General features: G+C 35.9%; 6 protein-coding genes, 1 long non-coding RNA gene and 2 pseudogenes across 11 annotated transcripts; 3 read left to right on the plus strand and 6 right to left on the minus strand.

Moving 5' to 3' along the window:
• On the plus strand, positions 1–138 carry LOC147942674 (U1 spliceosomal RNA; annotated as a pseudogene).
• A 980-nt stretch (positions 139–1,118) lies between these two features.
• On the minus strand, positions 1,119–4,173 carry LOC104791159 (rab GTPase-activating protein 22). Of its 2 annotated transcripts, none has more exons than XM_010516977.2 (5): positions 3,521–4,173; positions 3,078–3,213; positions 2,936–2,985; positions 2,734–2,787; positions 1,119–2,632 (listed from the first exon to the last, which is right to left on the minus strand). In XM_010516977.2, exons 1-5 carry the CDS (start codon positions 3,682–3,684, stop codon positions 1,414–1,416), a joined length of 1,623 nt encoding a protein of 540 aa, XP_010515279.1. In that variant the 5' UTR covers positions 3,685–4,173; the 3' UTR covers positions 1,119–1,413. The 2 variants fall into 2 exon arrangements, with proteins under 2 accessions (XP_010515279.1, XP_087309265.1); XM_087453139.1 differs by having other exon boundaries at positions 2,900–2,985; positions 3,521–4,165.
• Positions 4,174–8,404: 4,231 nt separating this feature from the next.
• On the plus strand, positions 8,405–9,034 carry LOC147942675 (uncharacterized). Its single transcript, XM_087456153.1, has one exon. The coding sequence runs from the start codon at positions 8,405–8,407 to the stop codon at positions 9,032–9,034; it is 630 nt and encodes a 209-aa protein (XP_087312279.1).
• Positions 9,035–9,267: 233 nt separating this feature from the next.
• On the plus strand, positions 9,268–9,831 carry LOC147942676 (uncharacterized). Its single transcript, XM_087456154.1, has one exon. It carries the CDS (start codon positions 9,268–9,270, stop codon positions 9,829–9,831), a length of 564 nt encoding a protein of 187 aa, XP_087312280.1.
• A 701-nt stretch (positions 9,832–10,532) lies between these two features.
• On the minus strand, positions 10,533–14,784 carry LOC109133329 (uncharacterized; annotated as a pseudogene).
• On the minus strand, positions 14,782–16,242 carry LOC147942677 (uncharacterized). The gene has a single exon (XM_087456155.1). The coding sequence runs from the start codon at positions 16,240–16,242 to the stop codon at positions 14,782–14,784; it is 1,461 nt and encodes a 486-aa protein (XP_087312281.1).
• Positions 16,243–16,442: 200 nt separating this feature from the next.
• LOC104791160 (uncharacterized) lies at positions 16,443–17,115 on the minus strand. Its single transcript, XR_015559110.1, has 3 exons — positions 17,001–17,115; positions 16,771–16,922; positions 16,443–16,683 (listed from the first exon to the last, which is right to left on the minus strand). It is a non-coding gene; the product is annotated as an uncharacterized LOC104791160 (long non-coding RNA).
• A 186-nt stretch (positions 17,116–17,301) lies between these two features.
• On the minus strand, positions 17,302–18,287 carry LOC104791161 (uncharacterized). Its single transcript, XM_010516984.3, has 2 exons — positions 18,047–18,287; positions 17,302–17,929 (listed from the first exon to the last, which is right to left on the minus strand). The coding sequence occupies exons 1-2, from the start codon at positions 18,057–18,059 to the stop codon at positions 17,547–17,549; spliced, it is 396 nt and encodes a 131-aa protein (XP_010515286.1). The 5' UTR covers positions 18,060–18,287; the 3' UTR covers positions 17,302–17,546.
• A 2,200-nt stretch (positions 18,288–20,487) lies between these two features.
• LOC104791162 (CDPK-related kinase 6) lies at positions 20,488–23,957 on the minus strand. 4 transcript variants are annotated; one of them, XR_015559111.1, is made up of 11 exons: positions 23,179–23,895; positions 22,953–23,083; positions 22,791–22,832; positions 22,537–22,645; positions 22,375–22,453; positions 21,970–22,261; positions 21,778–21,887; positions 21,468–21,572; positions 21,296–21,358; positions 21,027–21,194; positions 20,488–20,942 (listed from the first exon to the last, which is right to left on the minus strand). XR_015559111.1 is itself a non-coding variant. In XM_010516987.3 (11 exons), the coding sequence occupies exons 1-11, from the start codon at positions 23,725–23,727 to the stop codon at positions 20,802–20,804; spliced, it is 1,794 nt and encodes a 597-aa protein (XP_010515289.1). In that variant the 5' UTR covers positions 23,728–23,957; the 3' UTR covers positions 20,488–20,801. The 4 variants fall into 4 exon arrangements, 3 of the variants coding, with proteins under 3 accessions (XP_010515289.1, XP_087309266.1, XP_010515287.1); XM_010516987.3 differs by having other exon boundaries at positions 21,970–22,266; positions 23,179–23,957; XM_087453140.1 differs by having other exon boundaries at positions 21,970–22,266; positions 22,949–23,083; positions 23,179–23,899.
• Between the last annotated feature and the right edge of the window lie 327 nt (positions 23,958–24,284).

Genomic DNA, 24,284 nt, shown 5'->3' on the forward strand with positions numbered 1-24,284 from the left:
TAACTTACCTGGACGGGGTCAACACATGATCATTAAGGTGTGTGGCCTAAGCTACTGACTTCCATTGCACTTTAAAGAAGGTAGCTTAAGGTCTTCCCAAGAGGAAGAGCCTACATCATTATTTGTTGTTGAGGCCTTTGAGAAAAAATAAAAAAACTATGAAATTAATAATCGGATTGTAAAAGTATTTATAAGTAACGATGTAAATGTGGAAACTCCATTGACCCAATGATTGGCAAAGGTTTAATTAATGTTTTTACACCGGTAAGTTTGGGGTTCCAGATTCATAATTTGCAATAATTAATAAATCACAAAAAAAAGTAAAGATGTAAATATCATCAACAAGAAATTGATAAAATAGGAAAAGTATTCTCTTAAGTCACTCTTATCCATCAAGTTCTTCGCGACACTTGCTAAAACAGCATAGCAACAAGAAACATTTGTTTTCTTTTTGCTAAAAAGAAACATATTTAGTTGAATGGACGAAATCAAAAGCAAAGCAAAGCATGAAAACATCAGCGACCAATGTAAACTGAAGAAAAAACATATTGTAAGAGGGTGATCTTGCACATCAGCACATGTTCATGGAAGACAAAGAACTACAACATCTCAATAGATATATGAGGAATAAAGGCGGCAGTAGATTTTACATGTACGAGCAAACAAAAAGGAAAGAACATGAAGCAGCACACAAGTAAGGACTTGTCGTTGATGACCATGACATAGAAAAAGCCAAAAAAAGTATACTTTTCCGAACATAGTCCTAAAAGCTTTTAGGGTTCGATGGTTTGATAAGTGACAATAGAATTTATAAAATCTACAAACCTATATACATTACTATATCCCAACTAACCTAAACGAAATCGAGCGATTTACCTAATGTCTCTAGGCCTACTACTGTTCCTTACTGGCTGCTTAGAAGTAAAGATGTCATCACAAGAGTAATTACAAATTACGGTCAACTCAACATGCCTTTTTCCATTAAACCATACAACAGTACATATTTTTCTTTGACCGGGAGTAAGATTCTCCTCTGCCCTCTCCGGTTTAATACCCCGGCGACTCATGGAAACAGAAACACACACATTCTTCTGAAATCATCATCATCTTTGCACAGCTTTGTTTCCATATGCATATATTTTTTCAAGTAAAAGAAATCTTTCCCTGTGGGATTTAGCAAAACCCTCAACCTTTTTTCACAGTCTTCACAACACACACATACATTTATTTTAATTAAATCACACACCCCCTCTCTCTTCACCAGAACAACTCCTTCCAATCTCTAGCCTCATTTCAATCGGCCAGGATTCACGGATAAGAGAGTTCATGGCCCAATTCGGGCCTGCACGGAACCAGGGAGTTCATCAAGAATCCATTTTAGACAAGTCGCAGGAAAGAACGCGAGATCAAAATTTATGAGAACGAATGTTCAATCTTGGTGTGTAGAGTAACGACGAGGTCATGTGCATCATCGAGGAGCTTCCACACATCTAATTGTCCTGCCATACTATGACACTCCCTTAGAATCTCATCCATGCTGTTATATTTCTCTATTATAAGTTTCCTTCTTTGCAACACCGAGGCCGCTATAGCATAGAGCACCAAATCATCCGTTGGAGGTGCACGCTGCCTTATCCTGCTCCAGGCAGATTTCCCCATCCCGGCTCTGATTGCTGCTTGATCTGCCCACATCACTTCCCATAGACAAAGTGTCTGATCGAGTGTTAGCTCTCGTCTGAACATCACTACAACCATTCTGTACACAAAGAAACAGTCTTCAGCTTGGAGTTTCTCTAGGTGCCTGTAAAGCTGAGAGTCTTTGGATTTGATTATCTTTGAGACTATGTTGAGCTGTCTTCTGATTCCAACCTCGTCCAGTCTGAAATTGTGACGAGCTTTCTTCATAAACCCGACGAAGCACCAAAACACTTCATGGTCATCAGGGATTACAGAGAGTATAGGAGAGAGAAGATCACTCATTCCTTGGCAATACCCAATGTCAGGGTCATACAAAGCATAAGCTTCAAGAACAGCAACTAACCGTGCAGCTTGAAATATTTTGTACGGTTCCAAGTGATTGTAATCTTTTAACCCAACTGCTTCAGCGGCACGACATGCTCTGTCCTCTGATATAACTGCCTGGGATGGAGAATAAGGGGTCCACTCTGAGTTAGCACGCACGGCATCTAAACGAATGATACGCTGCCACGTCACAAAATCCTCTTCTGTCCTGGGGATAGTTGAGTTGGCTGGATAGGTACTACTCACATCTGGAGTATCGGAAGAGTGAAAGACCTGTACCACTTCACTCTCATCTGAAGAATCTGAATCTGATGACTCGGAATTGAGTGTAGAGATAGTAGCATTGGTGATTCGTCTTGAACTACTGCCGTCTCTCTCAACTGTACAAGAAACTTCACTCATGTACCCGATATCTTCAGTGATGCCTTCGTCACTTGAGAGAGACTCGCGGGCACTGACAACTTCATCAGAACATGAACTATCAGTGTCTTGCACTTGAGGCCAATCGTAATCATCTTGGATAGCGTCACTCCCCCTGTTTAACTTAAGATTCCCATTATTGTGTTTTTGAAGCCGTTTGCACTGCCTGCGTAGTCTCTCATACTCCTTTCTACATTTTGTAAAAAATTCAAAAACAGATGAGCTAGAGAATAGAAAAAAAGAGTTCAAAGTACAAAACTTTCCCATGTGGTAATTCAACCAGTCTCTCACCTTCTCCGGTTTCTTATAGTAACCCTCTCTTCTTTCGAACTATTAAAACCGTACCTGTTTTGCAAAAACGTAAATCAGCAAACGTAAAAAAAAAGAGGCAAAAGAGCTAGCTTCCCTAACTAAACAACTACTCTTCTATAGAAGCGATTGTTGCAATAACATTCACCTAATAATAGAGTTCTTGAGTTGACAGTATACTTACACTCCAAGAAGGAATGGCCACACTTCCAGCCGAATGCTCGGCTCAATACCCTACAAGGAAAAAATAAACATTCTTTAAAATCAACAACACACAAACGGTTGTGACAGTGAACTGGAGGAGTCCATGGAGCTGTGAGACTCACTCTACTTCGAACTTTCTTCAATAAATCCACTCCTCCATTCCGAAGTCTACCGTCAGGATTAAAGAATCTCTTCCACTGCTGAGCTCTGAGTGGCTTCTTCCTTTTCCTCCGGGACCATGGTGATTTAAGACGTTGCCTGATTGTGAAACAAAAAGGTTATACAATGTGCCTACTAGTTTCTCAAGAATAATTGGAAAAAAAAAAAAAAGAATTATCCAGAAATAGCCATGGAGTTATTATGAATTAATACTTAAAAATATTCACAATCATCTAAAACAGCAAAATTGAAACATTATTAAATCAATGTAATCGTCGATGATTAAGGAATCAAATCTATCTATCTGAAGGAGGAGATGAAGTCTAACAAAGTCAATTGCAAGGCAATGTATTCGAGATCTAATTCTATAAAAATCAAAAAAAAAAAAAAAAAAAAAGAGACTAACCGATCAGAAGAAGAAGAAGAGCAAGAAGCAGGAGATGAAGAAGCAACAACGAAGAGAGCAGAACGTAAATGGATCCACGAAGAAGAAGAAGCAGGAGGAGATGATAATGGCGATGAAGGATTAGAAGACGACGACGTCGTTTGAATCCTTCTCAGAGCTTTCATCTATATATATATATATATATATATTCCCCCAATCCTCTCTTCCTCCTCCTCTCCCACACGAATTCAAAAACCTAATCAAACGGTTTCCTCCAATCTAACTCAAAAAGCAACCAATAACTTGAAACAGACGACAACTTCAAATCTCCGCCGCCGCCGCAGCCAACAATACCTCTCCTCTCCGACGAAGACCCGATCAAGTAAAAATTGAATTTAAAAAACCTCTTTATACCGCCGTCCGTCTTCTTCTTACACAACTTGCTTCGTCTTCGTCTCCGTCTCGTTTACTTTTTGCTGTTTGTCTCTATAGAATAGAGAAACGTGGGCTTACTTGTAAATCTCTCTCATCTCTCTTTCTCTATAAGAATCTAAATGAGGGGAAAAAAAAAAGTCTTGAAAGAGTAATGCGACTGATGAGAGAGAGAGAGAGAGAGAGAGAGAGAGCTTAATGGTGGTGGTGACTTTTTTTTAGTTTCTCTCTCACGAACTCTGAAACCTTTCATTTATATATTTTAACTCCTTTTCTTTCTTTAGTATTTTGTTTTTATCCCTGATTCTTTTATTTGTTTATGTTTTAACCCTTGTACTTTTATCTTTTACAAGTTTATTCCATAATCCATATGATGATTATTTTGTAAATTTTGTTGTAAATTATTTATTTTATCATTTCATCAATATCAATAAGAAATTAAGAACTATAAGCTATTTTCTGTTATTAAATTATTTTTTTCATGTTTTTAGAAAGAAATGTACTTTATGTGTTTCATACTATAAAATGTGTTTTCTGGTCAAACATTTTATAACTTTATAAGTTATAACATCTTGTTATTTTTGGAAAAACTTTATGTGTTTCATACTATCTTTTTTTTCCAGAAACACATAAATTATTTTTTATATAAACATGAAAAAATAATAAGATGTTTAGAAAAACTTATATATATATATATATATATTATAAGATGTTTCCAAGTTTCGGTATATAAATTATTATATATTATTTTAATATTTAATAAAGATTTTTATTACGTAATTTTATTTGATTAGTTGACATTTTTCAAAAATAAATACTTTAAAAATTTGTGTGTTTTTAATTCAAACATCTTATATTTTGTAATAGATGGTGTGTAATTAACCTAAATTGTAAACTAGTTGTATTAGTTAAGTATGAGTACAAGAATAAAACAAAAATTTGGTGGTAGATTGTAAAAGATCTTGAGATAATGGTTTCCCAACGAATGAGATGAAATCATTCCCATGTTTTCATCAACCGACCAAAATCAAGCACATGGGATTCGTTATTAAAACATAAATTTTTGTTTCTTAGTATAAATTATGTTATTGTTGTTTATGAATCAAGGTACATGAACAGTTTTGTTAATATTTCTTTTTTCTTTTCTTTTTTTTGAAAAAAGAAAAAAAAACAGTTTTGTTAAGATATGTTGTGTGTTTGTATAATACAACTAACCGAACAAAGACTCAATACAATGTAGATTAAAGAATCCGTAATCATGAAATATCTCTAGACAACAATGATGAAATTGGTTCTACGCTATGATTAATAATTAGCTATTTCAATTTCTTATCTTTTCAATTAATTTTTTTGTTTTGCTTTTATGTGTCTCCTGTTTTTGGTTATAATTTGTCTTATTGAATTGAAACAGTTAATGCAATGCTGCCCTAAGTATTAGATACCTATTATCAATACAATAAAACTTGTACGTTTTTCACCAAAACATGACACATCAACTTTAACATTCAAGTTGATGTTGACACATCAGTTAAAATCAATAGCCAATAAAAACATTTGAATAAATACAGCTAAAATTTCTAAACCAATTAAAAAACTATATCTGATAAAAGAGAATAAATAAAGAAAAAAGGTCATTGGGCCATTATTGTAGTAAAAACACATATGTGTAATAAAAATATTACAATAATAGACCATAAAACATGTGTAATAAAAATATTTTTCGTTAGTCAACAAACTTGTAGTTGAAACAACCATTGCAAACATCATTAAAAATTCCAACGGTACATCATTCACCACATTCGGTTTGAGTTAGATGCATATTATGATGTCGATATTGCATGACACTCAACTTTAGAACGACATAATGACATTTTAGTTGGCAACCGATAAAATAATTATACTAAATTAAACTAGATAAATAAATAAAATAATAATAATTCAAGAAGTAAAAATTACAAGTAAAGATAACTCATCAAATTCTAAAAATAATTATATGATTTACAAATTATATTTATACTACAAAATATTCAAAATAGTATCCCGCTGTTTGTCATATTTTACATGTAAGAATGTAAAAATTTGTTGTTAAAAAAATGTAAAAATTTGATTTATTTTTCTATTTTTTCTTTAGGATGTTGCTAGATTAACATATATAGCTTGAAAATTTTAATCATAAGCTTGTCAAGTGATGGATAAGCTTCCAACTTGATCCTAAATTTTTCAAGTGATTAAATGGATTTTTTTAGTTTAGGTGTTAGGTTAAGATAAGAACAAGTATAAATATGTTGTAAACGAAGGTTGAAGTGCCTAAACCTAAAGTACTCTAAGAGATCTATCAAGAAAATTTACAATGTAGACATCAAAGAGTAATCTCTCTTGCTCTTCTAGAGGGTTTGTGAGTGAGAAACAAATCAAGAATTAATGGTTTATAATCCCTAAACTTATTTGGTAATAAATTTAAAATATATTCAAAAACTAAATTTATGAAATAAAAAACTCAACTCAAGTATTATATGATGATGTAAATTACAAAAAAAATACTATTGAAATTATTAAAAACTTATGAATTGATTCCAAATAACATATTAACTTATGAAATCGAAAAAAAACAAAACAAACAAATATAACAAAAATAAAATAAAAAAACAAATCTCGCGGCATAGCACGGATACCAACCTAGTATATATATCAAACGGTTCGATTACGCTATTATATACAGTATCAAATGCAAAGGAAGGATTTATTTATTGAGCTCAAATTCAATGATATGATATGACTCGTTAACCACTTGTATTAGGTTTTGGGAATATCCCAGATGCAAAGTATCACAAATTATTCCACTGTTCGGGTATATACCTATACGTAGAAATGTTGGATCCGGTTTCTGATTTTGTTTTCAGTTTGTTATTTTTTTTTTCTATGTGGATTCTTGAAGTATTATTGTACCCAAATTGACTTTAACGACTGAACGTAGAATAAAGTTTTCGAATTAGTGCCACTAATTATTTATTTTGATATAGGCAAGCATTTAATTAAATGTATTGATAATTTTAAACAGGCTTCTATATTAGTTTTTAATTTACTTTGGATCGGATTGATTCTGTTGATCCATATTTACTTGTGGTTTTCTTACATCAAAAATGAAGAAAAAAATAGAGGATTCTTTTCTTCCAAAAAAATCAATGGACGATAATAATAAGAAACATAAAGCAAAACAAAAAATGAGCAAAACAATACATACCTCTTTCCAAATAAACAAAAATTATTCTGGTCAACAAAAGCAGTCGCATGTATCATATTTGTCTGACAAAATATTTCAAAGGTAAGAAAGCAAATGTGATTGTCATGAAGTTACTATCACATACCATACGGTCCATACCCCTATAAAACTTGTAATTGATGATGTGTAGTGCGATTAGCTATTACTAGAAGATAAAGATCTTTTGGTTAAACCAAATTGAAATGACTAAAACCGAAACTAGAAAACTAATAAATTTAATTATTGATCTAATATACGTCTGACCTCTTCGACCATCTTCTATTATTTGTATAATATAGGACTTCATTATATATCTCCGTACGTCATCCAACCGGCAAATGGATGTTGATATGTTCTTAAATTATATCATTATCTTCTAGAGTGGAGTCATGAATCTGCACAAATTGTTTCAATTATTGTAACGATGGTTCCTTTTAACAAAAGTAGCACCTGACCTGGTTGATACTTTTTCTTATGTTATTTGTTTATTTATTTTGAATCACCGGCCATGACAATATTTTTTTCTAACAAAATTCATATTTTCTTTCATTTTTGGTAGGAATCAAAGAAAAATTATTTTGTGCTGATGAATATCTGATGTTGAACAAATTTAAAACACATGGTAATAATCACATGTAAGACAATGTCTAGTTAAATTCGAAATATTGGGGATTGGTGAATTCAATGTTGTGGATATGTTAGTTTGGTGGGAAAAGATAACATACCAAAGATAGATTCGTTGCTTTACAAAAAGGGAAAGTAAAGTATCGTTTTCCATATACAATACTTTATCAATTGCTTCGTCTGAATACACTATGGTTACAACTATTACTAATACTGTTAACAGGAAAAAACAAATTACTACCGTCGCCAAAAAATATGTGTATATATTTTTTAATTTAATTATAAAAAAAAGAACGAATATGCTTAAACTAACTAACAAGATTATGATTAAATCGGTGGCGTTGACACTTCCTACTCATGTGATGTCATGCTATAAATTGTCGCAGGAGTTAACGTCTAAACTAACGAGTACTATTTCCATTTTTTGGTGGAAGTCCAATGATAAGGCCCGAAGTCTACATTGGGTGGCTTGGGATAAATTATACAAAGATAAGTGTGAAGGGGGTCTAGGTTTCAGAGCTCTGGAACAATTTAACGATGCCATACTAGCAAAACAGTATTGGCGGTTAATTCACTATCCGACGTCATTAATGGCTCGGGTACTAAAAGGGCGTTATTTTAGGAATAAACATCCTCTTTTGGCCACAAAATCATATAACCCCTCCTTCGCATGGCAGAGTATTTATTCAACTAAGGAACTAGTAGAGCAGGGAGCGCGGTGGGCGGTAGGTTCGGGTTGTTCTATCTCAGTTTGGCGAGACCCATGGATACCAGATATTCGACCACGTCCAGCAAACGGTCGGGGAAGACTCTGGCTACCAAGTTTGATGGTTAACCACTTAATTAATCCTGTTACGAAGGATTGGCATCTTCCTACCGTGGAGGAGTTTATGGACCCAGGAGATATAGCGATCATTCGGAGTATGGCGGTCAGCAAAGTCATGAAACCGGATAGGTTAGTATGGCACTTTACTAAGTCAGGGAAGTATACGGTTAAATCCGGATATCGGCTAGCCCGAGATTTAATGGCGAAAGTTGAATACGGGCCGACATGTATGGCCCTCAGGGCCCAATCGTGGAAACTTAATGTTCCACCGAAGGTTCAACATTTCTTCTGGCAGGTTGCCTCGGGTTCTCTCCTAGTGTTAGAACGGCTTGTGCACAGGGTGTTCGGTGTGATCCTCTGTGCAAACGGTGTGCGTTTGCAACAGAAACTATAAATCACGCTCTTTTTGAGTGCCCTTGTTCGCGAGATGTTTGGGCGTTGTCCCCGGTATTGTTAGTTCCGGACGGTTTCCTATATGGTTCAATCTATGCAAATTTAGATTTTATTTTCTGGCGGGCGGCTCCCCAATTGGGGGATAATGATATAGTTTCTAGTCTTCCTTGGATTCTTTGGTCACTATGGAAAGATCGGAATAAAAAATTATTCCAGGGTTTAGCGGTCGAGCTGATGGATATCTTAAATCAAGCGACTAATGATAAATTGTTGTGGGAGGAGGCCAAATCTTATTCGGGGAGCTATCTGCATCCCCCGCCGTTGTTGGAGGATAGGGGGTCATTTTCCCGGTGTCAGATTGATGGTTCATGGAAAGGTTCAGACCCTTTTCAGGGTCTGGGCTTGTGGTGTTGTAGTGGTGAAGATTCGACGCTTCTTCTCGGCGCACGGAATCATAGACGCGGTCCTACATCTTTACACGCAGAGTTACAAGCTTTGATCTGGGCCATGGAGTCACTGTTGGTGGCTAGAGTTGTCTGTCAGAACTTCGAGACGGATTGTGCAGAACTAGTAGCGATGGTGCAGACGCCTGATGATTGGCCCGCTTTCTCGAATCTGTTAGAAGAGTTATTTTTGCTCAGAAATTCTTTCTCTTCCTTCTGCCTGACCAGGATCTCACGAGAGTTCAACATTAGGGCAGATTACCTTGCCCGTTCGTCAAGAACTTTATTTTCTGAAAATTCATTTGTAAACTCTTTTCCTCCGATTTGGGCAACAAACCTTGGAGTTATCTTTTAATTTGATTAATGTTTGGTTGAAAAAAAAAAAAAACTAACTAACGAATTTTCTTTATTAAGCAAGATAATACTGAGAAACTACTACTTTTTAATGAAGCCATACATTACATCATCATTCGTGAGAGTTACTCTATAAACTAACATTCGCGAAAGATAGATATTCAATTGATAAAGGTCAAATAAAATATTTGAGATAGAGTTAAATTTTACTGCGAATAATCATTATATAACAAAACTATATGTAAGAATATTATCCAGTTGCAATTGCAACCATCTAAGATTATTTGTTGTCGGAAATTTAGATATTAATGTTAGGCATATGCTAATCAAATAATATAAATAAACTATATAAGAGTTTGTAGGGAAAACAAAAACAAAAGAAGAAGATACCAAAAGGGCATGTTACTTATCTGTTGAGTGTTGAGTCATGTATTTGTGAATTAAACTATTACTTAGATATGTATAAATGTGATCCATCGATCATGTGAATTAGATTCGTGTTTTCGCTTTTGTCTACTCGTGTCTTTCATTGTGTGGACACAATCATGGTGTCTCATATAAGTTGTTTACAACACTTCTTTAGTTGTTTCACAGTTTATATTTGCACTTATTTGGTTTGTTTGTAAAGGTTTCACCCTCGATGGATCAACCCTATCTATCCATTCATCGAACACAACTCAAAAAACACCTGACAATTCAACGTGTGAACTTCAATGAATCTCTCGGGCTGTGGTATTTTTTTTTTTTTCATCTGAAAGATATATATATTAAGATTAGAGGGTTCTTCTATACAAAACATTGGGTGCTAGCCACAGCTAAGACAGTTCTACAAAAAATAATCAATACAACCACCCAGGTTAGAACTAATAACTAAAGAGAGGGAGACATTATCTCATTGACAAAGATATCCTTGAGCTAAAGCGGGAACCTCGTTTGAACATAAAAGTGACAACGATCAGATTTGGTGACACTTTGAGCAATGAGATAGGGTCTTCTGTTAGTTGCTCTTGTTTCCGAAACCACCTTCCAAAACAAAAAAGGAGAAAGTACTTTCCTTATTTCTGAAACTTGATACCTAAAGGATGGCCATGCTTTTGGTCTGTTGACAGCTTTGACCAGGATCGATTCTTTTAAGGCGAAGATGATCCGATTAAACCTATGACTACACATACTTTCAGCTGCCCACAAAAAACAAACCAGATAAGCTTCCGACCATGAATTGATGTTTGCAAAAGCCCTCTGACTGTGAAGTTTGACCGATCCCGAAGCGTCCCTGACAACCCAGGATCCTCCAACCAAACTTTTTGATTTATCCCAAGATACCCCTATGTTGCATTTATCCCACGTAGAGGGAGGGGTTATCCATCATTTTCTTGTTGCACTGTTCTGGGTAGTGCTCTGAGTCTGAGTTTCCTTAGCCACCTGTTGAGCTAAAAACCAATCCGAGACATTATCCCTTATTTTGCCTATTGTTTCCATGGCCACAAATTGTCTCCCTTCAATGGAGAATTTGTTTCTATTTTTCCAAAGAGACCACAAAACCCAAGGAAAAGATTGTCTGATATCTAACTGTATACTCGAACTCTCACCCATGGTCAGCAAGAAATCAAGGTTTCCGTAGACAGAATGTTGTGAGAAACCATTCTCAGGGTGAGGAAAAGAAGAAAGGGCCCAAACCTGTCTCGCAATTGCACAAGTAAAGAGGACATGATTGATATCTTCCCCCTCAAAACCACATAACTAACATCTCCTGTCGATCTTCATTCCTCTTGAGATAAGTCTTTCAGCAACAGGAAGGGCTCCACTTAAGGCTTTCCAAAGGAAAGTTTTGATCTTAGGCTCCGTGTTGATAGACCAAATTTTCTCTTTTAAGGGGTTCAGCGAAGGTTGAAGAGAGGCTTCTTCAATGAGCTGGCCTTTGTTAATGGAGAGAGCTAAATCATAGCCAGACTTAACCGAGTAATCTCCAGATTTATTTGGCTCCCAGCACCAGAAATCTTCCTCATCTAGCACCAGTTTGATTGCCAGAATGCGATCAATATCTGGGGGATAGAACAGGTCTTCGAGACGATCTCGGTCCCAACCATTTGAGTGATGATGAATAAGGTCACTGACCTTGAGGGAGATGTTCATGTGTATTTGTCTACTGTAAGGGGCTCTCCATTCACCATCAAAGATCCACTGGTCCATCCAAACTCTGATTGATTTCCCATTGCCAATTTTCCTTTTTAGGCCTTGTTGTAGAAGATCTGATCCATGAAGCACACTTTTCCAGACAAAGGAGGGGCAATCTTCGACTTCAGCGTTTAAGAAATCAGTATGCAGGTAGTATCGGCTCTTAAAAATCCTTGCAAAAAGGCAGTTTGGGTTTTGAAGAAGACGCCACGCTTGTTTGGCTAACAAAGCTTGGTTGAAACTTGCAATGTCTCTGAAGCCCAAACCTCCATGCTCCTTAGATAAACACAACTTTTCCCAGCTTACCCAATGGATCTTCCTTTTATGCTCTAGAGCTTGCCTCCAAAAGTCGGCCATTGCACTGGACAAGGCAGTACACGTAGACTTAGGGAGTTTGAAGCAAGACATCGCGTAGACTGGCATAGCCATTGCTATAGCTTTCAACAAAACTTCTTTGCCCCCTTGTGATAAGATTCTTGCATAATAGCCTGACAATCTATTCTTAAGTCTGTCGTGGATATATGCTAGCATGTCCTTTTTGGAGCCACTAAAACATTCTGGTAGCCCAAGGTATGATCATGCTCCTCCCTCATTCTCAATTCCTATTACCTGTTTGATCTAAAGCTTCACATCTTCGACCACTTTGCTCCCAAAAGTAATGGAGGATTTCGAAAGATTAATGATTTGACCAGTAGCCTCACCATACTCTTTTAGGATCTGATTGAGCTGAGTGCATTGCTCTACCTCCGCCTTACAGAGAAATAAGCTGTCATCGGCGAACAGAAGGTGGTGTACTGATGGTCCTTCTTCTGAGAATTGGACTCCATTGATCTTGCCTTCTGATTCTGCTTTATTTAACATGTGAGTTAAACGTTCAGTACAAAGGATGAATAAGAAAGGACATAAGGGGTCTCCCTGTCTTAAGCCACGTTCTGGGACTATCATACCATGCTCTTGATCATAAAGAAGAACCGTGAACGTTACTGAAGTCACACAAGCCATTATCCAACCAATCCACTTTGAATGGAACCCCATGGCTGTTAGAAGAGCTTTGATATACGACCACTCAACCCGATCAAAAGCTTTGGACATGTCGGTTTTGATGGCCAAAAAACTCTTTTATATTTTAGGGTGAGTGCGGAGGCCGTGGACTAGCTCATGAGCCAGCATGATGTTATCAGAGATCAACCTCTCAGGGACAAAAAGCCGTCTGATTTGGAGATACAATGTCACAAAAAGCGGTTTCAGCCTGTTAACGAGGATGTTGGAGATGATTTTGTACAGGACTGAGCATAAGCTAATAGGTCGAAGGTCTGACATGTGCATTGGGTTTGTAATCTTTGGAATGAGGCAAAGTTGAGTATAGTTCCATTCGTTGGGAAATGAGCCAGTGGTGAAGAAAGCTTGTATCTCCTTGGTAACCTCTTCTCCAATGACATCCCAATAGTGTTGAAAGAAAAGGTCTGTCATTCCATCCGAGCCTGGTGCGCTTGAGGGTTTTATAGAAAAGACAGCTTCCTTAATTTCTTCTTTACTTACCAGCTTTGTTAAACCATCATTCATCAATGTAGACACCCGAGGAGGAAGGTCAGAGAAGAGAGACTGGAAGTTACCCGGATTAGAGGATGTAAATAAAGACTTGAAGTAACTATTAGCAACTTCTCCTTTTGAGGCCTCTGATCTCTGAACATTTCCATTAACATCAACAAGCTTAGAGATTCCATTCTTTGACCTGTTGGCTTTTACAAATGCATGAAAGTACTTGGTGTTCTTATCTCCATCTAATAGCCATTTCTCTGAAGATTTTTGGCTCCAATATGTCTCTTCTTCTTTGTATGCTAGGATCAGATCTTTCTTCAACTTAAACACCAGGTTCTGAGAAGGAAGATGAGCCGATTGCTCTGATTCAAGTGCAACTTGTAGATGGGAAATCTTGTCCGCCGCATTGACAGAATTTTCCTTCTTCCACTTGCTCAAGGCCGTTCTACAACATCTCAGCTTATCAGAGACTGATCCTTCTCTTTGTCGTACTGAAGAAGAGTTCCAAGCCAGGGTAATCGCCTCTTTGACATTTGGTTTGAATAGAAATCTCTGAAGACCGGTCTATGATCGGATCCTCTTTTCTCTAGGAAGGATTGATTCGAAGCCGGGAAGTGCTTGAACCATTCTTTATTTCCAAAGCTTCTATCCAGCTTGCACTGCACCCAAGTAGTTCCCCGCATGCCACCCCAGGTGAAGCTATTCCCTTTACTCTTGAGTTCCGACATCCCACAAATTGATAGCATGTCCGCGAAACCTTGGAAAGACTGGTTGGATCTTGGAGGACCTCCTAGTTTTTCCCCATTATGAAGAATCTCATTGAAATCCCCCAACATACACCAGATGGAGGTTCTCTGAGATCCTATCCGCATTAGCCTCTCCCAAACCTCTTGCCTTGAACCAGTCACTGGGTTTCCATAAACACAAGAGATGTACATAGCAACATTACCAACCTGAGCTTCTAGGTCCAACAGATTCTTATTTACAAACTTAAAGTCGATATGTACAGAGTTTTTCCAAAAAAGAGCTAAACCCCCGCTGAGTCCTTCTGGTTCAACCGTAAAAATATTATCATAGCCCAACCACACTTGCAAATCTACTAAAACGTTTCTACAATTTTTGGTCTCCATCAAAAACAGAATCTCCGGGAAATATGATTTCCGTATCTCCTTGAGACGCGGAATTGTCAAGTCATGAGGCCGCCCCACTCCTTGGCAATTCCAACTCAGGAAGTTCATTAGGCGTTGGACGGTCCCCCCTTTGGGACCATCTCAGGTGGTTGCGGCTTTGCAGCCTTGGAAACACCATCCAGCTCAAACTCTGCTTTTCTTTTCTCCAAAAAACCTTCCTCTGTACCCGCTGTGAGTGACACCTCTCCTTGAGAAGGTAAAAGATCTTTCCTTAAACTTTTCTTATGACCTTTTGAAGGTCTCCTCCTTGGTTTTGAGGTTTTCCGTGGAACCCCGGAAGGACCAGCCTCAGAGAGGCCTATCCTATAGACCGTAGAGTTTCCTGGGGGAGAGATGGAGGCTAGATGTGATGAGAGAGCCAGATTCGTTTGCAATGTAGACTGAATGTCTCTATTCCTTCTCGTCTCTTCAGCCTGAAAGGCCCCTGCCATTAGTTTCTCACCCTTGGGAAGCAATCTCTCTGAGTTGGTAGAAGAATCTTCAGATTCATAGCCGAAAACCAGACCTTTACTTTTGTTTAGATCATGGGAGACGATTGGAATTGGTTCAAGCTGTAACACCGCTTTCTTGGTGAAGGGATCCTTCTCTGCTTTTGCAACCGAATTCTTTACTCGTGCTTCTCTTATTGCTCTATCTTCACCATTGGAGATAACCAAGTACTGTCTCATTCCTTCAAGAATCTCTGGAGCTATTCGGGGACGACCTGTCAAGGGATTTATACCAACTTGGCTTTCCTCCAGAATTCCAAAAAGAGGGTCCGAATCTTTCAGGACCAGTGCAGGTTTTGGTTTCTCAACTGCGAGCCCCAAGAGTTTCCTATCTTCCAATTCATGTTTTCTCAAAAGCAGGATGGGGCAAAGATCTGCCTCATGCGTCAATCTTTGACAGTTATAGCATCGCTTTTGCACTCTTTCGTAGTGGAAGTAGATGGTGGTCGATTGACCATGAGGCAAGCCAATAACCTTAGATTTCCGAAGGGGTCTTGACACATCAAACTTAATCAACACCCTGACGAAATCTTGATTCTGCGGTTTATCCGGATCACAAACTACCTCAAGAACTTGCCCAATCAGCTCACCCAGGGCTGTAATTGCTTTGTCAGTGTAGTGGTTCACCGGGATGTTGCGGATCTGGACCCAGATCTTCACAAATTGGAGAAAATCGCTTGGAGGCTTCTCCATCCATCTGTCAAGAACGAGACCCCATTCATTGAACGTTTGAAAGCCTTTTTCCATGATTTCCAAAAGATCATACTCCTTTGAGAAGATAAATTGGAAACGCTCTTTGGAGAGAGCCAAGCCTCTAACTCTCCCAATCTTTTGCCATTTCCTTGGCATAGTAAGAACAACATTAGAAACCTTTTGTGAATTTGGATTAAGGATACGCCCTATAAGACTGAGCTCATTCTTTTCACTAGCACAGAATTCTGGAAGATTTGGCATCATAAAAGGCTCGTCATCTTCATCAAGAGACATGGCCATCAGAGCTTTATCTATCACAACCGACATCTTAGTAAACATGTGGAGTAGACCGAAAATCCCTGAAAAACTTTGAAGAAAACCTAGATCTGGATCTTCTCCAAACAGTTGCTATCAAGACCTAGAAGATATTTTGCAGAACAGTGAAATAAAGACACATAAGGAGATGAATCTTCAAGAGATAAATATGTTTTTCGAGAACTAAAGCTCTAATTCTAACTAAAGTCAAAAGTCAAAAGACTCGGGCTTTGATATTTATAAACAGGCATTTCCTATTATCCAAATTATTATTATAATTTTCCTTTTTTGGAACGTATATTTGTACATGTTTTACCTTTGGAGAGAAAACCGTCGTAAGCGAGTTTATAGTTGCTATCCGCATGATCCCAAGCACAAACCCTCTCGTCGACCCAAAATATGTGCCACTTAGACCACTCAACTTAATCAATATAAGGAGCTCCTAACAATTTCCTTTGAACGAATCAAAAAAAATATATATATATTTGGGAAGAATTGAGATTGGTATAATATATTTTGTATATAAATCTTGAAACGGACCAGAGCCAGGAGATGAGGTCACCCCCGGATAGTACAACAGTGAAAATTCCTCTTTCTTTGCAAAATTTGGAAGAGAGATCGGCTATGTATATCGCCAGCTCCACCGCTAGTTCATTCTTTGTATTGAACACCCTCCTCTTCACCGGCGCCATCTAATTAAACGATGATGATGAATAATTATTGGGATGAAGATAATGATGGCACCAAACAAGTGGAGGGGAGGGACTTACATCTTATAGGAAGAGTGAGTGGAGGGTTCTTTCTAAATGAATGTGACAAGTTATTTGTTTTCTTCTAAAAAATGTATATCTGTATAAAAAAAACTACCTCTATGTTGATTCTTTTTTGGAAGTGTTACACGAACAGCCAAATGCATCTTATACCTTTCTCTTATTTGTAGTTTATTTTTATTCCTTTCGTCGTTATGAACTTGTTCTATCGACAAGATAGTCTCTCTTTTATATAACCGATTGATGACTAGTTGGCGTAGGTTGTTCAGTTTAATGTTTAATTAAAGACGAAAAAGAGATATTAGTTATAAACAATTAAGAAATCTAATCATTTCCTTCCTTTATGGAGACAAGACATTAATCTCGACATTAATCCTCCCGTAATCCTAACAATGCTTATTTAACTTCCGATACACACACACACTAGTTTATACTTTATACTACTTCCGATACAGACACTACTTCCGGTACACATTAGTTTATTCTACTTGCAGAGACAGATCAGTTTCCAAATGTCACGGCTAATCCTGAGAATCAACGTCATTCTCAGGGGTGTGCCAAGAGATACCTGTAATTCAACGATTTCAAGAAAAGAATCACATTCTCGAACTCCTTTGTAGTGTCTCCCATGATAAGCAACAGATTAGCTGGCGGAGGGTTCTCTTCAGCCCACGCCAAAACGTCAACCAGAATCTGGTTATGCCTCGCACGTCTCGCTGCTGCGGGAGAGTGAGTGAAAGTTACCCCTGCGGAGTTAAAGTCATGGTCTTTGCCATCATCTTCACCATAAGCCCTGATTGAGACGACTTCCGTACCGTCGATACCAACTTCCGAGATTGTCTTTTTAATGTTCTGCGTAACCTCAACTATATTGAGGTCGTCATGAATCTTGCAATCCACTATGTCCCAGAACACAGCTGTCGGAACCCCTTCAAACCCAACAAAAAAAAAACATAGAGCTGTTACGAAATGGGAGACTGATAATAACTTCAGATCGATAGATCTACTAATGACAACAATAGGGATCTATTAGTCTTTTCTCTTACCGCCGATCGACATGGTTTTTTGAATGGATTGATCGACAAAATTAGAAACTCTCTGATCTCGATGAAAAACAAAAAAAATTAGAAGTAAAATTAGGGTTTATAGAGATCTCTGCGGCTGCGGATAACTGATGAAAGGCTTTATATGGAATCTCAAGTTTATTTTACTTTGTTCTGGGTTTTGGGTTTTAATCACCAACTCCTTCGGGCCCCAAGATGAGTTCAAACTCCAAACCCACCAAACAAAAAAAAAAGGAAATTGTATTAGCAAATATTTAAGATATCATTTGTAAAACTTTAATTGTACAGTAAAACTTCTATAAATTAATAAACACTATAAATTAATAAATTTTGTTGGTCCTAATTTGTGCTAATGTAAAAAATAACAATATTCAATAAGATAATATGATAATAATTTTTATAAAATCTCCATATAAAAAAATTGATATATGTATGCTTTAAAATTTTAAATTTTCTCCTAGAGCTCATATCTAGAAAACAATTGTTATGTTGTATTTTCAAACTATAATAATATAAAATAACTCTATAACATGTTATAAAAAGAGCTAATTTTTTTCAAGTTTTGAATTACGAGATATGCATCATTTTTATTTTGATAGCTTTATAGACTATTAAAATACAAGCTGATATTATTATTCATAAATTTAAATTTATGTATATCATGTGTATAATAAATTAATTTTTATAGTATTTGTAAATTATTTTCAATATTTTTTTTAAGAATTTTATATTCAATTCTAAAACCGTAAAATTGATAACATTTGAAAGTCTTATGTTATTTTACTAAATTGTCTCAATTCATAATTTTTAAGAATTTAAACAATTCAAATATATATCTATAAATTAATAATTAATAATTTCTATTATAAACTAATATATAATAATTATAGATAAATTAATTTCACTATAAATTAATAATGTTAAGACCATGTCATTTTATGTAGTTCTTCATTCCTTCTTATTTACTTATTTTTATAAATTTAGAATTACATATGTATAATGATTTATATATTAAAAATTAATTTATCGATGTCTATTCCTAATATTAATTTCGGTCATAGCACAATAAGGGAATCAAGTTAAAGAAACCATCTCCATAATATACTTTAGATGTATGATTATTTCTTACATATTCATGTTTATATATTTTATTTTTAAAAGTATGCAATGTTTAACGAAACAATTTTTTTGTAATACAATTATTAAATCAATTTTCTAACTCTCTATTACCACTAAAAAGTTCATTATATTTCGTTCTTGTGATCCAATATAGAAAGATCATTATAATGTTTATTTAGTTCAAATTTTGTACTTAAGAAATGTTCTATATTAAAAATTTTGATATTACATTTCCAATCTAGCTTGTACTACATATATGAAGCTATTAGAATTAAACCTATCAATATATACACTAAGGGATATATAAACGAGATTAAAAATAAAATTAATCTTTGGGATTTTTTAAAGCTTTTGATTGTGCTTCTTATGATTTTTAATGGAAATATATTTGATTCGTTACTTACAAAATAAAAAGGATTTTAAATACTAATTACTTTATTTTATATTGAAAACTTAAACTATATGTTTGATTATCATAGAAAATTTTCATTTTTATTATTAACAATATCATTAACAATGTTTTTTTCCTTTAATGCTCCAAATACTAAAGAATACTATTATAAAAGTTGAATAATAAAAAAATGAATAAATTCAAGAAATATGTATGTATGATGCTATATAAATAATTTAGATATTTTGACATTGTATGATTTAAATAAATAAAAGTAATATATATATATATATATTATTGACATTTAGGAAATTTATTTGTTATATAATTTTTTATGATTATTAAATAAATTAAAAAAAATAAACATAAGTAATAATATAGCAACTGGCACATATGTCTTTTTAATTTGATGAGATTGTGGTGGTTCCCTTAGCTTTTGGTTTGTGATGTTGATAAGATTTTTCCAATTTTTGAGGGTATTAAGATTGTTCTCTATGGCTATAAAATTCTAAAGTGAGGTGAGAACAAGCAGAGAAATAGATCCATACACACTATCTAGTATATATTGCTCTCAAAATGCAGAAGTTTCAAGAGCAAGACACTACATTTGCATATATACTTAAATACATGATATGCCATATTTAGTAGAGCTTTTATTTTATTTGAAAATTTTGTTGAAAGACATTTATATAAAATTAAATTCATTATCCTACAACAAAATTTACCATGACTTCATTTCACTTATAAAAATAAAATGATTGTATGTTAACGAACCAATTAGCTCAAAATTTAAGTAAGCAAATGATATTGATTGTTTTATTATTTCAAATTTATGTAAAGATGTGCAAAGTGCAGTTATCAGCTAGTACAGTACAAATGATATTCTTCCGAAACATATATCAAAATTTTATAAGAGGAAAGTGATATGAATTAATTTTCAAATCAGCACAAGTTTTTAATATTTAGCTAGACTTTGATTTATTACACCTCCAATACCATTGCATTGCTTAGAGGAAATAACACCACAACCGAATCACAACAACTCAACTAATTCTTTCTATACAAACAAGAATATATGTATCTTCGTTTTTGTTTGTTTGGATTTAGAATGGTTCCCCTGAAAACAAAATGCTTAATACAAAAGAGGTACCTTTTCTTCCGGTTGATGTTTTTTTTCCTTGAATCGACATGTTTTAATGATTCGGGTTTAACATGCAAAGTTAGAAGTCACCTTGTTGGTCTCGAGCTCGAGCTTCGAACAGTCACACCGTGTAAGAACTTGGCGTAGCCTAAGAAATTCAGCTTCCCATCTGAACTCCGTATCCAATCCCTGAGAAGAGGATATGCATTTGGTCCCAAACTCATCTCCTGCATATTCCGTAATAACCCATGATTCATGCAAAAGTATTAAGTTTCACAAGAACTTATAGTTATATTAAAGTTCCTACATACCTCGGCGAGTTCTTGGACGGAAATGGCTCGGCTTCCTTCACGTTCAAAGTGATCAAAGGCTATCGTTGCGATCTGTTCCCATTCTTCAAGAGCCTCAAGTTGATAAACGCTGACCGCAGCAGCACAAAACTCTTCAAAATCAAGTTTTCTATGTGCCAAGGGTTGCATCTTCAGTCAACAAAAAGGAAACACATAGAAAAAGAGTATTACAGATGTACTTTAGCACATACTAAAAATGTTGGGACTTAAAACGATGTGTTAATATGTACCATGTTTAAAATGTCAGGAAGCCTAGATTCAATCATAGCATCCGTAGCATATCGTGTCAGAGCCTGCACTTACCATAAGATAAGATGACTGTCAGATTCATAAATTGAAGAACAGTGGCAAAAAAAGCTATTGTTAGACCAGTAAAGATGAGGGTGGAAATCACCCACTGACCGTAGTGAAATTGTGTAGATGCAGGCCTCCATCCTCTGGGTCCAGGAGCATAAACTGTGCTTTAAGGAACACGAGTTCTTCTTCGGGTATAGCTTTCGACAGAGCCTGTGGTACACAAGTAACAGCAAAAAAAAAAAAAGATAACATAAAAGACACGTATAATCAACTCTGTTTAGAACAAAAGCTAGGATCAAACAAACTAATGAAAATAATTTGATTATAATCCTAAGAATACTGTTAAACTCTTGAAGAGATTTGAGCAACTTGCAAGGGTATATTTCAAGATATCAGTTTATAATTAGAGAAATACCTTAAGTGCTGCTCGTCTGAAAGGCGATGCTCGAATATAAGACTTCACCAATTTATAAATAGAGAAATCAAGAAGTAAACCAGGGTTTTCATCTCGAAGCCATGGATGAGCTGCAAATTTAAAAGTACTCATGTTTTCATTTCACCAGTCAATGTCACTAGTTCTAACACTAGTGGTTAATTAGGAACTTACCTAAAGCTTGAGCAGCTGTCATTCTTTTCCTGTGGTCTTTGTTCAAAAGCCTTTTCACAAAGTCTTTGGCAATAGGAGATATTGAAGGCCAGGGCAAATCTTCGAAATTAGGATTCGCTCTAAGCACACAACGAAAAATAGCAGACTCGGTTCTTCCATAAAATGGTCTACTTCCACAAAGTAATATGTAAGATATGACACCAATGCTCCATATATCTGCTTCAGTGCTATAGGATCTGTGGAGTACTTCAGGTGCAACATAGTATGCACTTCCTACCACATCATTGAGACGCTGATCTGATGAAAGACCACCACAAAGAAAACATTCGCCCCTTAAGTCGCTACATAAAATTCTACTAGGCAGAGTCATGTATAAGAAAGTGGAGCAAAGAAATAGATCATTACCGAATCTAGCGAAATCAGACAAACCAAAATCTATAACCTTGAGTGTTGCATCCTCATTTTTGCTGGTAAAGAGAAAATTCTAGATACGAAAGTAAAGCATTTGTTAAAGTAACAAGCAACATCTACTTGTGATATTCAAAGTGGTAGAAGCAGAATGTGTACCTCCGGCTTTAGATCACGGTGCACAACACCTTGAAGATGGAAAAAAGCAGTTGCAGATAAAATTTGCACAAGAATACGCTTAGCATCTGCTTCCGGGTATCGACCACCTCTGCAGTAAAGATATATATAGACAGTACAAGATTGTTATACTTCTTATACAATACAAAAGCCAACTAATAAACCTCTATAGAACAAAATTGAAGATGGAATACACAAAGCAATAAAAACAGAGGAAATACTAGTTTTGATTATACCTCGCCAAAATTCTATCCAATAGCTCTCCACCTTCACATAACCTGGAACCATAACGGAGTCAATACATATTCATTAGAGAAAGACCGAGACAAGTGTTCCAAATCAAAAACAGAATTGTTATACATAACATAGGGAAGCATGAAAGAAAGAGACATACTTACTCCATAACAACAAAGACATTATCAGCATCCTCAAACACATCGTAGAACTTAACCATATGACTATGCCCAGACAAAGATTTCAACAACTTCACCTCACGACGAACATCTTCAATCGATAAAGCTGATGTCATCTGAAACACCACAAATTCACACACATTGTATCAACAACACAAGAACCAACTCTTATGTTTCCAGTAACGTTAGAACCAATCACATTGTAACAAACCTTAGATTTGGAGATGATTTTGACAGCAACAGTTTGACCTTTGATCTTGCCTTTCTTAGCTTTAGCCCAACAAGTATGACCAAAATGCCCTCGGCCCACCTCTTTCCCAAGCTCATACTTTGCTTCAAAATTCTTAGCAAACCCGAAGTTCTTATCTAACCTCCCGCCTCCGGCACCGCTACCTCCGGCTTCTTCCCTATCCTCAGGGATAGGACCGTCTCGCGGCTGTGGTGCTGCACCTCGTCTCCGTCTCAGAGCCGCCATAATTGGTTTCGCAGGTGAAGGAGGCGGGAACGGCCATTTGAATTTTCTTCCCGGAGTACTCGCCGGAGATGGAGCTACTCCCGCCGGTAACGGGCTTTGGAATGGGCTGATATTGTAAGGGTTGACTTCTGAAGCAGCCGGAGACTGGGGAATCGACGATGAACTCTGGTGGTTGTTGTTGTTGTTGTTATGGGAGCGATGACGTTGTAACTGAGCGGTTACGGAGGGGATCTCGTTGTCTTCATCATCGACGGTGGAAATGTTCCGGCTGTAATAGTGACCCATCGTCGCCGGCTTGTTTGAAAGTCAAAGTTTAGTTTTTTTGATCGGTGAGAAAAAAAGTCAATATATCGGACGGTGAGGAGACGAAGTTGAATAGTGTTTAAGCTTTCACAGAGAGAAAAAAAAAGGGGTTTGAATGACCGCTGGAGAAAAAAAAAAAGAAAAGAAAAGAATTAATTTAAAAATAGAAAGAAATAAATATAACAGTAACGGAAGAAAATGCTGGTGGTTCTGCTAAAACGACAGCGGAGGAAACGTGATTACTACGATAGCCACGTGAGCTTTAGTGACGTGTGATTAATGATTTCATTTATTATGTCTTATTTGTCTCCGATTTTTTTTGTTTTTTTTTTAAGCTGAAATTATACTTTTACTTATATTTTATGTAAATTTAATATTAATATTTTTTAGTTTAATATATAGGATTTGTTTTTGGCTAAAACACACATAGATAAACTAAAAAAACGACTTATATAAATATTCAGAATTCACATAGTCATAATCATAACTCATAAATATAAAGTATATAGAAAATTTTAAAAAGCTAACAAATTTTACGA

This window comes from Camelina sativa, chromosome 6, assembly GCF_030686135.1.
Source record: "Camelina sativa cultivar CO46 ecotype springtype chromosome 6, ASM3068613v1".
In the NCBI taxonomy this organism is placed as follows: domain Eukaryota; kingdom Viridiplantae; phylum Streptophyta; class Magnoliopsida; order Brassicales; family Brassicaceae; genus Camelina; species Camelina sativa.